Source organism: Scylla paramamosain, chromosome 19 (genome assembly GCF_035594125.1).
Source record: "Scylla paramamosain isolate STU-SP2022 chromosome 19, ASM3559412v1, whole genome shotgun sequence".
Classification (NCBI taxonomy): Eukaryota; Metazoa; Arthropoda; class Malacostraca; order Decapoda; family Portunidae; genus Scylla; species Scylla paramamosain.
This window is the reverse complement of record NC_087169.1, coordinates 1,132,501-1,145,000: the sequence shown is the minus strand read 5'-3', so window position 1 is coordinate 1,145,000 and position 12,500 is coordinate 1,132,501. Positions and strand designations below refer to the sequence as shown.

Here is a 12,500-nt window from a genome sequence, read left to right as displayed (position 1 = left end):
TAATGTATGCTGTAATGTGTGTTTTGTTTTAGATGCTCTTTCGTAAAGTAAAATATTTATTGGTTTTATATTGCTAAGTATGTGTAGCTCCTCACAGGTTTTCGTGTAGGGATATTTCTCATTATATGCAAATCTTAATGAGCTGTTTTGTATTCTTTGAAGCTTACGAATTGCATTATTTGAAATTGTTACAAGAGGATAGTCTGGATATATTAAAATGGGAATAATGCAAGCTTTAATTAATTGTAATTTTATGTTGGTTGTAAGCTGTTGAAATCTTTTTAGAGTATAAAGCACATGTTTTGCTTTTTTAATGTTACTATTAACGTGTTGGGTGTATCCTTTGCTGTTTATTGGTAATCCTAGGATGTTAGCTTGCTTTGTATAAGGTAAAATTTGATTGTTTATATGTATTGGATCTGTTTTCGTTATTGAGATTGGGAGTATAGCAAATTTATTTATGTTTGTTTTTATTTTCCATTTAAGTTCATAGTCGTTTATTTTTATTATTTCTCTTTCCACCTTACGTGCTAGGAATTTTCTGCTATTGCCTGGTTGTGAAATTATTTGTGTAACATCGTCAGCATAGGATATATGAGTACAGTGTGGGCCTGGTTGTGGGAGGTCTGCAGTGTATATGGAGAAAAGTGTAGGCGAAATATTACTTCCTTGTGGTACTCCACTTAGCAAAGGAATTGGGGGGCCTGTGTGTGTTTTTATTGTTATTTTTGCCGTCCTTTTGTCTAGGAAGCTGCTTAATAGTTTTATGTAAATGTCAGGCAGATGTACAGATGTTAACTTATATTTGAGGCCTTTGTGCCATACTTTATCAAAAGCTTTAGATATATCCCGAGTAACAACTGTAGTAACTTTGTTTGTTGTGAGAGCGTTGCTGAGTGTTTCTGAGATTGTTGCTATGGCTGTGTTAGTCGATCTTTTTTGTCTAAATCCATGTTGTGTTGTAGGGATGAGGTTATGTGTTTCTAGATGATTTTGAAGTCTTTTGTTAATGAACTTTTCAAATAATTTGCCTGGAACTTCAAGCAGGGAGATTGGTCTATAGTTATTAGGGTCTGTTGGTTGCTTTTTAGGCTTGGGGATTAATTTGAGTTTGGCGTGTTTGTATATATCAGGGAAATACCCCATAGATAAAGATATATTGAATAATTTTGTAAGTGTAGATATTGATTCTGTGGGTAGTTTTTGTAATATTGTTTTATTTATTTGAGTTTCTCCAGGAGTATTATTTTTTAGCCCTTTAATCATGTGTTTTAGTGTGTCTGTTGTTACTTTGTAAAGGAGTGGGTGATTTTCATCTAGTCTGCCCGGGTCTCCATGTTGAAAAGGTGTAAACTGTTGTATGTTATTAGTAATATACTGCGTGACTGTATTGTCTGTGTGTAGGTCGAATGCTTCGTTTTCTTCACGTGTTATCTGGAAGTTTTTGCTCCATATACTTCTAAATATTTCTTCTTGCTGTTTTAAATCATATATTTTTTCGTTGTTGTGTAATATGTAGTTTTCTGTGATTTTTGTGTTACCCTTAAGTAATTTTATTTGTGACCAAAATTTCTTTGAGTCTTTATGTGCTTCTATAAGTTTACATATTCTATTTTCCCGATGGCTGTTTTTAATGTTTGTACACTCTTTTATTATTGCATATTTTATTCTTTTTAATGTGGCAAACTTTAGGGGAGTCCACCCTGTGTGATTGCATACGTCTGTGATATTTTTTGCACAATATGTGAGATATTTTATAGTGTTATTAGTTAATGGTTTTTGCAGTATTTTCTTTCTTTTTAAGGGTATATGTGTCTTCATTGCATTTTTTATAGTGTTAGTCCATTGTTGTAAAGATGTATTCAGTTGTTGTATGGTCATGTAAGGATTTGTGTCTATATTTTTGTGTGCTTCCTCTGTGTCGTGAGTAAACATTTCCCAGTTAGCCAGGTTAAAGTTTGGTGTTGGGTTAATGGGTGTTTTTATGGCTTGTGTAGATAGTGTCATTATGATTGCTCTATTTATTCATTTTTATTTATTTATGGGGGGGGATAGACAGGACGAGGAGGAGGAGGAGCAGATGTTGTTTTGGTGCAGGTGGTACACAAGTAACTGCTGTGGGAGGAGGTGGAGGAGCAGGAGGAAAAGGAGGAGGAGAAGGAGGAAGAGGAAGAAGAGGAGGAGGAGAATCTTTACTATTGGAATAGATATTGAAGCTGTTGTTGTAGAGAGAGAGAGAGAGAGAGAGAGAGAGAGAGAGAGAGAGAGAGAGAGAGAGAGAGAGAGAGAGAGAGAGAGAGAGAGAGAGAGAGAGAGAGAGAGAGAAACAACAACAGCAACAACAACAACAACAACAACAACAACAACAACAACAACAACAACAACAACAACAACAACAACAATTTGTATATGTAAATAGAGAAAAAAGAAGAATAAGAAGTGGAGAAAGAACAACAACAACAACAAACACAACAACAACAACAACAACAACAACAACATCAACAACACAAACAGTGAACAGTGAGGAACAAATGGATAAATAAAGAGAGAAGGAGAAGAAAAATAAAATAATAAATGAATGAATAAAGAGATGAGAGAAAACAAATATTAAAGTGAAGGAACGAATAAATGAAGGAGAGAGAAAGAGAGGAGAAAATAGAGAAAGAAGGCAACAAAGGAAAGAATGATGCAGATACGGAGGAGAAACAAAGGAGGCGAGGACAGATGCAACTATGATAGCAAGAGAGAGAGAGAGAGAGAGAGAGAGAGAGAGAGAGAGAGAGAGAGAGAGAGAGAGAGAGAGAGAGAGAGAGAGAGAGACGTTCATTAACAAAGCAACGACAGTTTGACTATACGACCTGGAAATAGAGAGAGAGATAGATAGATCTTTATTTATAAATATCTTTTATTTATATTATATTTGTATTTTATTTATATTATATATTATCTTTGTTTATAATTTATTTATAAAGAGAGAGAGAGAGAGAGAGAGAGAGAGAGAGAGAGAGAGAGAGAGAGAGAGAGAGAGAGAGAGAGAGAGAGAGAGAGAGAGAGAGAGAGAGAGAGAGAGAGAGAGAGACTCTTACCTTTGAATGAGAGCAATGCGTAGATCGGTTGCAAGAGCCACAAAACGTTATTATAGCATCTGGACAAGGCTTGGCTACATCTCCGAGTGAAAGGTTATAATTGTGACATGCACAGAGGACAAAAAATGGTCTTGAATTATCCTTGAACAGTCGTGCTTGTACTGCAGATGTGTGACCTTTCATGTTACAACCGTTGTCTTAGCCTTGACCTCCAATGTCTTGCACTTCTGAATTTAATGCCTTCAATGTGTTTAATAATGTTTTATATAAATCTTTTCCTGTGCTACTTTCAACTTGTATAAACTTTATGAAATGTTCATAAACACCTGAAGGAGCCAAGTTACCATCAGACACTTACCTGATCGTTAGAGACATTTGTTCTTGGTGACTCATATCAGGTGTGCAGTCTAGAACAATGGCGTAGTACTTAGCTGTTTTTAAACGTTGAATATCTCATTCAAAACAGCTGTAGCCATGATGCTTAGTTGTTCATTGTGAGTATCTTTTCCTAAACAGCGATTGTGAATTTGGTGGGGTTTAGATTTTTCGCAAATGTGTGTCAAGAACAGGGTCACACTTTCCAAGCAGCTCCACAAGACCTAAAGACTTTCCTTCGTGCACACTCTCATTACAAACATTTTCTTCTGCTCCTCTAAATGTTAAATTTCTCTCACCAATAAACTTCACCATTGCCACTAACCTTTTGAATACTTGGTGCCAGTGCTTTGCATGTTCATTGGCGATTTGTTCACGCTCTTTGTCAATTGTCTGTCCACTACAAAGCGTTTGGTGTAACTCCCACAAACTTCATGTGGCTTCCAAATGGTTCTTTGATTTTCATGCTCACATAACCTTGTATGAAGATTAGACCAGTTGTTGAATCACTTGTTGATAATGCACTGGTTGTGTCCTACTAAAAAGTTTGCAATAAAAGCAATACATTCTATCAGCAGACTGAGAGTATACAGTCCAAGGTCTCTCAACACTCTCCCCATTTAGAAGATTCCTCTTACTTTGAAAAACGCAATTCCTTTCCATTTCTCGTAAAGCTGTTCACTGGAATATTAGGAGGACCGTTCATTGTTAAATAATCTCTTACATTTTTATCTATATCTGCTGGCCAATTGTTTGGGTCATCATACATGTTAATTACACCTGTACTCATGTGTGATCTATCATTGCATCATGTTTGGGCTTTTTTTTTTCCGGTCATAATTAAGCTTTGTGTTTTGGCACTGTCTTCTGGTGCACTGAGATCGCCTTCAGTTTGATTCACAGCTGCGTCATCCTTTTCTTATTCGTTATTATTGTATTCATCAACTATAATTGGACTCAAGGCTATATCGTCATTTTCTGAATAGATTTTGTTTTTCCATCCTCAGTACATGGGCGCTTCAAAGGTGGAGTGACGAACAATTTTTTGATAGTACCTCTATGTTTTTGATTTTCAGCTACCTTAGCCTTGGCAAGTGCTCGTTTCCGGTTGCCACTTAAATATTTACCCCTTTGTCTCGATCTCTGCTTGTGCTTGCCATGATGCAAGGCCTTTATATAAATAAATAAATAAATAAATATATATATATATATATATATATATATATATATATATATATATATATATATATATATATATATATATATATATATATATATATATATATATATATATATATATATATATATATATATATATATATATATATATATATATATATATATATATATATATATATATATATAGCAAAGACAATGACTTCATGATATAAAAAAAATTGTATTAACAAGAAGGAAGGAAGAAGGAAGAAGAAGAAGGGGAAAGAAGGAAGCAAGTTTGAAGGATGAAAGAAGGAAACAACTTCAATATTAAAAAAAAAAAAAAAAGTCATAAGAAGTATTGTCCGAAAATTTCAGAGTTCCTAAGTGCACAGAACATCATAGTAAATATCACACCGCAATGTTTTCCCATTCATCTATGCAAATAGATGATTAAATATTTTATCTAGTTACTTAAAATCTGGAAAGAGAAAATATATGCAAAGCGCTTAGATATATAAATTTTGTAAAAATACAGATAAAACTAATTTCCTGGAATGACGAGAAATGCTTCTGGTGGGAGGGAGGGCCACTACTCACTCACACACACACACACACACACACACACACACACACACACACACACACACACACACACACACACACACACACACACACACACACACACACACACACACACACACACACACACACACACACACACACACACACACACACACACACACACACACACACACACACACACACACACACACAACTAAAATTCCAACGTAATTTCCATGGCCAATTTCATCATATTCTTTATGTAGTCCTTTTCTCTGAGTACTAACACTGTCATATCATTATCATCAACTAATACATATATATATATATATATATATATATATATATATATATATATATATATATATATATATATATATATATATATATATATATATATATATATATATATATATATATATATATATATATATATATATATATATATATATATATATATATATATATATATATATATATATATATATATATATATATATATAATGAATGAGGTGATCTAGCCAGCAGCATTTATTTAGTTTGTGAGTTGCACTAGGGTGTTTACATTTATTACAAACATGTGATTGTAGCAGGTTATATAAATATAAATACATATGAATAGATAAGTATCCATGGAACACAAAAAATAATCAATATATTCTGAATCAGCTGTTCAATTCACAAGCCATTTTTGAAGCATTGTTTACATTGATGACAGCTGATCGTAGGCTACAGATATTTCCATTTTCATGGCTAATTTTGTACAGTTTTCCGCGATATCCCAAACACTCTCTAACACTGTTATATCATTTTCATGTACTAAATAAATATAAATATCCATGGAGCACGATAAATAATTGGTATATTCTGAACCAGTTGATCACTCGCCAATCATTATTTCGTGTTCCGAGACGCACAATACTTACACTGTCATATGTCATTTAGATTGATAATCAGCCCACTCTTGCTGTTTCCATTTTTTTTTTTTTTCTGTACACTAATGTTTTGTAAAATTATGTTGTTACAGCACAATATATCCTTAAAAACGTAACAAAACACGATATATCCAAAGAGGAATGATACTCATGTGATGAAAACAGAATCTTTACACAATGTACCCGTTTTCTCTCATTCCTTAAAAGAATGAGAGAAAACGTTTTTTTTGTTCGCAGAGTAACCTAATCAGTCACAGACAAACTCTAGGTTGAAAGACACAACATTTCGGTTGTTGACAGAAGTGACCTGACGACACTTTTCTGTTAATATAGTATGCATAATAAATCCATAATGTGAGGAATAATGATTTCTCATTCTACATTTCACGTTTTCATTAGTGGTTTATTCCTCTTAAAATACACAAAAGGCATCAAGCGGTAACTGTCGCCGCTGGCGCGGGGCCCATTAAGGTGCGGAACGAAATTTGATCAAATTGGTCAAATAGGCTTAAAACTGACCCTGATAGCACCTTCTATTAATTCTCTTGTTAATGTTGCACAACCCTCAGAAAGTATATCAATGATTTAGGAAGTGATCCTACGTCAAAAGTAGCGACATTCGCAGATGACACAACGTGAGGTGGCAAGGCATCGTGCGATGAAGACTGCAGTAAGATTCAGGAGTACCTTAACAGACTAATGAAATGGCAGATGTCCTGCAACGTACAGAAATGCACGGTTATGCATATTGGTGATGATAATCAAATCTTTAGTACCAGGAGCGGTCAAAAGCTCGATAATGTTAAGCAAGAACAAGACCTGCCACAGATTAACATAAGCAAATCTACAAATGAGCGGTCAGTGTACAGCGGCTGGCAAAAAGGAAAATATGATGTCAGGCTTCACTTCAGGAAATATTGATCACAAATCGCCAGCAGCAATCAAGACACTGCGACACTCACTCAGGCCACGAAGAGACTGAAGCGGCCACACTTGTTCTCTCCCACCAAACCAAGGATGAACTGAGCTTTTGAAATACTGAATGGATCTGATAAAGTAAATACTGAACGATTATTGCAAGGAAATCAATCACACGGCAATCACGAGAGGTGACACTGTCAGATTAGAAAGAATGTGTGTGTGTGTGTGTGTGTGTGTGTGTGTGTGTGTGTGTGTGTGTGTGTGTGTGTGTGTGTGTGTGTGTGTGTGTGTGTGTGTGTGTGTGTGTGTGTGTGTGTGTGTGTGCGTGTGCGTGTGTGATCAGAACGTGTTCCTGGCCACACCTGGCCACACAAGTCAAGGGTTTCAGGTGGGGCTGATGAGGATCACTGCCTCCAGTGTCTCACTCTCTCCTTCCTTTGTATTCAAACACAACAATGTATTGTAATGAGTGACTTCCTCCTCCATTCCTTGTTCTATTCTTGTTCTTGTTCTTCTTGTTCTTGTTCTTATTCTTCTTGTTATTGTTCTTCTTGTTTTTGTTCTTGTTCTTTTTGCTTTTCTTGTTCTTGTTCCTGATCCTGCTCTTGTTGTTATTGCTGTTTTTTCTTCTTCTTATTCTTGTTCTTGTTCTTCTTCGGCAGGGGTGAGGGGGGAATGGCGTGAATGGGGGATATCAATAAGGGGCGTGTATTGGGGGAGGAGGGTGTGGAAGAAAAGAAGGGGGGAAAGACCGTAAGGGCTTTAGCTTGGTGTGGTCACGTGACCACCCTGGGGATGGGGTCACGTGACCACCCCAGGCCTGCGGTCACGTGACCACAGGGTACCGCGGGTTGGGGTATATAAACCCCTCTCCGGGGGAGTCTCGTCAGTCGGTGGTCATGCCTAGAACTGAGTGGATGTCTTTCGTGCGCTGCGCCGCTGTTGCGGCCTCGCCCCACCTGGGGGTGCGCCGCGCACAGCTTAGCGTGGCGCGGGCGAGCCGTTGCTGGCTGGCGAGGAGCCGCCAGGTGGCCGCCTTCGCCTTCCCGGCAGACGGGTGGCGTCGAGCGGCGTCGGGGGAGTGGCGGAATGTCACCGGGCACCAGAGGCTGGACTTGAAGGGGCTGGCGAGGTTACCCCTCGAGGCGCCCCTCAAGCTGCGGGCGTGGACGAGCCGCGGCGTGAGGAAGACCACGCAGGGGACGCTGGCAGACCTGCTGGCCGCCCTGCACGCAGGGCCCGCCCGCCTCACGCTGCAGCTCCTCTCCAGCAGCGAGGGCGTGCGCCTGGACTGGGGCGTGCAGGAGTCAGACCCGTTACTGCACGCGCTGGGCGGGGCGCTGCCCTGCACGAACCTCCCACCTGGCGCGGTGAGCAATGCTCGGGACGGGGCGCTCCCCGGCACGAGTCCCCCGCTTAGCGCGGTGAGCAAGGCTCGGGACGGGGCGCTCCCCTGCATGAGTCCCTCGCCTGGCGCAGTGAGTAAGGCTCGGGAAGGGGCGCTCCCCTGCACGAGTCTCCCGCCTGGCACGGCGACCAAAGCTCGGAGCCGGGCGCTGCCCTGCACGAGTCCCCCGCCTGGTGTGGTGAGCAAGGCCCAAGGCGGGGCGCTGCCCTGCACGAGTTCCCCGCCTGGCACTGTGAACAAGGTTCGGGGAGGGGCGCTGCCTTGCACGAGCCCCCCGCCAGGTGCGGGCAACGGCAACACTTCCCCATGGACCTTCCCTTGCCCCTCAGTAGTGCCACGCCTCCCTAGAGAAAGCCTGACGCCACCTGTGCCTCAGTGCCAGAGGCGGCAGAAGGTGCATTGTCGCATGCTGCGACAAGAATTTGAACACCTCAACACCACTACTTGCCCACCGAGCGAGCCTCAGTCCCCAGAGAAGACTCTCGTGGAGGAGAGTTACGTTAACAAAGGCAGCACTGAGTTAGGGAAAGCAGAAATAAAAGTAGACGTTGAACTCTGCCCGGAATGCGGCAAGCGAGAGTTACCAAAGGCACGTATGATACCCGTGGACTCGCCTCCTCCCGTCCCAAAGATGATTTCCCCTGTCATCGTATCGCCCTCACCGTCCCCTTCCGTCAAGTCCGAGCCCTGGGCCCACCTTCTCGACGACTGGTGCGGGTTCGTGATCAGGGACGCATACCGGGCGTGCAAGAGGCGCCTGTTCGACTGGGCCCAGAGGAAAAGAGACAGGGTGATAGCGCGCTACAGAAAGCCGATAAAGCGGATAAGGCGCCTGGTGGATCGCATCTGTGGGAGAAAGTACCCAGGCAGGGTGTTCTACGTGCCCGGCCCAGGCACGCCTCTGCTGTCCTCTGTCCTCACCAAGTCAGCATCCACTACTGTAGGGCCGTCATCCACTACAGTCAAGTCATCATCTAGTGCTGCCAAGCCGGCAACCACTACAGTTAAGCCATCCACCACAGTCAAGCCTTCATCCACTACAGTCAAGCCTTCATCCACTACAGTCAAGTCATCCACTACAGTCAAACCTTCATCCACTACTGTAAAATCATCGTCATCTTCAGTCAAGTCATCGTCATCTTCAGTCAAGTCATCATCATCTTCAGTCAAGTCATCATCTTCTTCAGTCAAGTCATCATCTTCTTCAGTCAAGTCATCATCTTCTTCAGTCAAGTCATCATCTTCTTCAGTCAAGTCATCGTCATCTTCAGCCACTCCCAAATCATCATCATCTTCAGTCAGGTCATCATCTTCAGTCAAGTCATCATCATCTTCAGCCACTCCCAAATCATCAACATCTTCAGTCAGGTCATCATCTTCTTCAGTCAAGTCATCATCATCTTCAGCCACTCCCAAATCATCATCATCATCTTCAGTCAGGTCATCATCTTCTTCAATCAAGTCATCATCATCTTCAGCCACTCCCAAATCATCATCTTCAGCCAAGTCGTCATCTTCTACATCCTTGTCATCATCTTCAGCCACGTCATCATCATCTACAGCTGAGTCATCGTTTTCTTCAGCCAAGTCGTCATATTCCACAGCCAAGTCATCATCTTCAGTGGAATCATTGTCTTCAATAGCCAAGTCATGGTCTTCTACAGTCAAGTCTTCATCATCTTCAGTCGAGTCACCGTCCTCCACAGCCGAGTCGCCGTTCCCCATGTTGAAGTCACTGGCACGTGTCCTGCTGCGGCGGAAGGCGAGGGGCGTGTGTCGCGTGTACTGCATGGACGAGAAGTTCCTGCCGCGGAAGTTGAAGATCGAAGTAATGAGTCACGTGTTTGGCGTAGCGTATCGCCACAGGGAGCTGGTCACCTTCCGCTTTGATCAGAGCCTGAGGACGTACAAGGAAAAGAAAAGTGATTGGATTGAGAGGGAAAGGCAAAGGAACTCGCCAGGCCCTCAGCGGTGGACGTCTGCGCCGGCCTCAATGTTGCTGAATCAGTTCATCAGGCACAAGGGAGACTTGTGGATGCGTGTCACCGTCACCTGGAAAGATGAGTGGGGTGGTGGTCCCACTCGTAGCTTCGTACCCATGTTGTGGTTCTCCGAGCAGGTGAAGGAAGATGTTGTTAACAAGAGGGAGTTTGTGTTCCGCATCTGGACGCAAGGCGGTTTTTCATCCCAGCACGAGGGTTTCAGGGGGTTGGTAAGGATGAAGAAGGAAAATATAGAAGACAGAGATATGATTCTGGTTGTAGATGACGAGCCTTTGATAAGCGACGGTGAGACGCCGCTAGTGCCTGAACAGCTGCAGGAATCGGAGGAAAAGGAAGCAAAGTGGGAGGAGGAACTGCTTGTGTTGAACGGAGAGGAACGTAGAGGAGAGACGAAAGAAGTGGGAGAAGGTGAGATGCAGGACTCCAATAAAGAAGTGAAAGGAGAAGATAATAAAGGGATGATCCCAAGCAATGCTGAAGAGGAAGACAAAGAGGCAAGCAACACCTGCGAGAAAGGACAGGAAAGCCAGAAGACAGACAGGGAGGGTGAAGGGAGACCTGCAGCCCCCGCCCACGCCGCCAGTCCAGAAGTGGGCGTGGTGAGGCGGGTGACCACAAAACTGTTGAAGGTGACGCTGACGGTGGTTGGGGTGATAGTTGTCGTGGGCGCCTTCCTTCCTGAAGTACCGGAGGACTGAGAAGCACGCCCCCTATCCTCACCCCTTCAAAGTCACCCCTGAACTTGATGAACTTGATGTGCAATCCAACGTGAGGGATCAGACTGACTCGGTGGAGATGTTTATTCTTGAAAAAAGGTTGTTGAATATTGCCACGTATATACAAAATAAATAAATTAATAAATAAATAAATAAGTAAATAAATAGATAAGTAATGAAAAATATAAAAAAAAGAAGTAAACACTGCATTGTAAAATTAAATATTAATGAAAGATAATGAAAGTGAAAAAATAAAAAAAATGAAACAAAAATTCATACGAAATAGTAAAAGATAAATAGTAAAAGATAAATGCACTGGAACTTGAAAATTTATGAAAAAATATAAAAAGAAAAGAAAAATTTGCATTGAAACTAGAAAATAAATTTTATAAAATAAGAAATAAAAATGGCTTACAACTTGAAAATTAATATATCATCTTTGAAACTGAGAGAGAAAAATAGTATATAAATTCAAACATTGTGTGTGGAAATGAGTAAAGAATGAGGAATGGTGCACTGAATGGTAATGTGCAAACGTCTCATCCCACAGACATCTCATCCAAAAAACAATGACGAAATAAAAATGAACATAGTAATAAAAAATGCATCATAGTTTGAAATTAATAAAAAAAAAATAATAATAATAAAAATAAAAAAATAGAAAACTGCATTCTATTTTTTTTAATAATAAAAAAAATAAAAGTAAATAAAAACTGCATTGAAACTTAAAAAAAAACTAATAAAAATAAAAAAGGCAAGAAAATAATAAGTAACTTTATTGAAAATGAAAAATAATGAAAATAATTAGGAAAGAAAAAAAATATAAAAAATGCAGTGAAATCTTAGTCAATAAAAATAATGAAAAAAAAAATAGAAATAAAAAAAAGCTATATTGAAACTTTAAAAAAAAATAATAAAAAAAAATATGAAAACACGATAAAAATCTGCATTGAAATTTAAGAATGAATAAAATAATAATAAAAAAAAACTACATATATATATATATATGTGAGAACTTTAAAGATGATCTCTCATCCTAGAAAAATAAATGAATGAATAATAATTATTATTAGAAGAGTAATAAACGCACTGCTTTTTCCCAGCCTTTCAACAACACCCTGGGACATGACGCGGCCTCAAACGTGCAGGGCAGGAGCCAATGTACGCATTACAAACCAATTACACAATTAAGATTTATTTATTTCCCTTCTCATTTCATCTTCTTGCAGGGGAAACACTTTATAATATATATATATATATATATATATATATATATATATATATATATATATATATATATATATATATATATATATATATATATATATATATAT

The 12,500-nt window shown here is 39.8% G+C and overlaps 1 protein-coding gene across 1 annotated transcript; it reads left to right on the top strand.

The window, feature by feature from the left end:
- Positions 1 to 7,124: 7,124 nt before the first annotated feature.
- Positions 7,125 to 11,277, top strand: LOC135109540 (uncharacterized). The gene is made up of 2 exons (XM_064020933.1): positions 7,125 to 9,815; positions 9,888 to 11,277. Exons 1-2 carry the CDS (start codon positions 7,939 to 7,941, stop codon positions 11,146 to 11,148), a joined length of 3,138 nt encoding a protein of 1,045 aa, XP_063877003.1. The 5' UTR covers positions 7,125 to 7,938; the 3' UTR covers positions 11,149 to 11,277.
- Positions 11,278 to 12,500: the final 1,223 nt, after the last annotated feature.

Excerpts from the sequence above, each read along its gene's own strand:
- LOC135109540 (XM_064020933.1), top strand. The coding sequence starts at position 7,939 with ATGCCTAGAACTGAGTGGATGTCTTTCGTGCGCTGCGCCGCTGTTGCG. Across the intron at positions 9,816-9,887 it reads TCATCAACATCTTCAGTCAG|GTCATCATCTTCTTCAATCA; the intron begins GTCATCATCTTC and ends ATCTTCAGTCAG.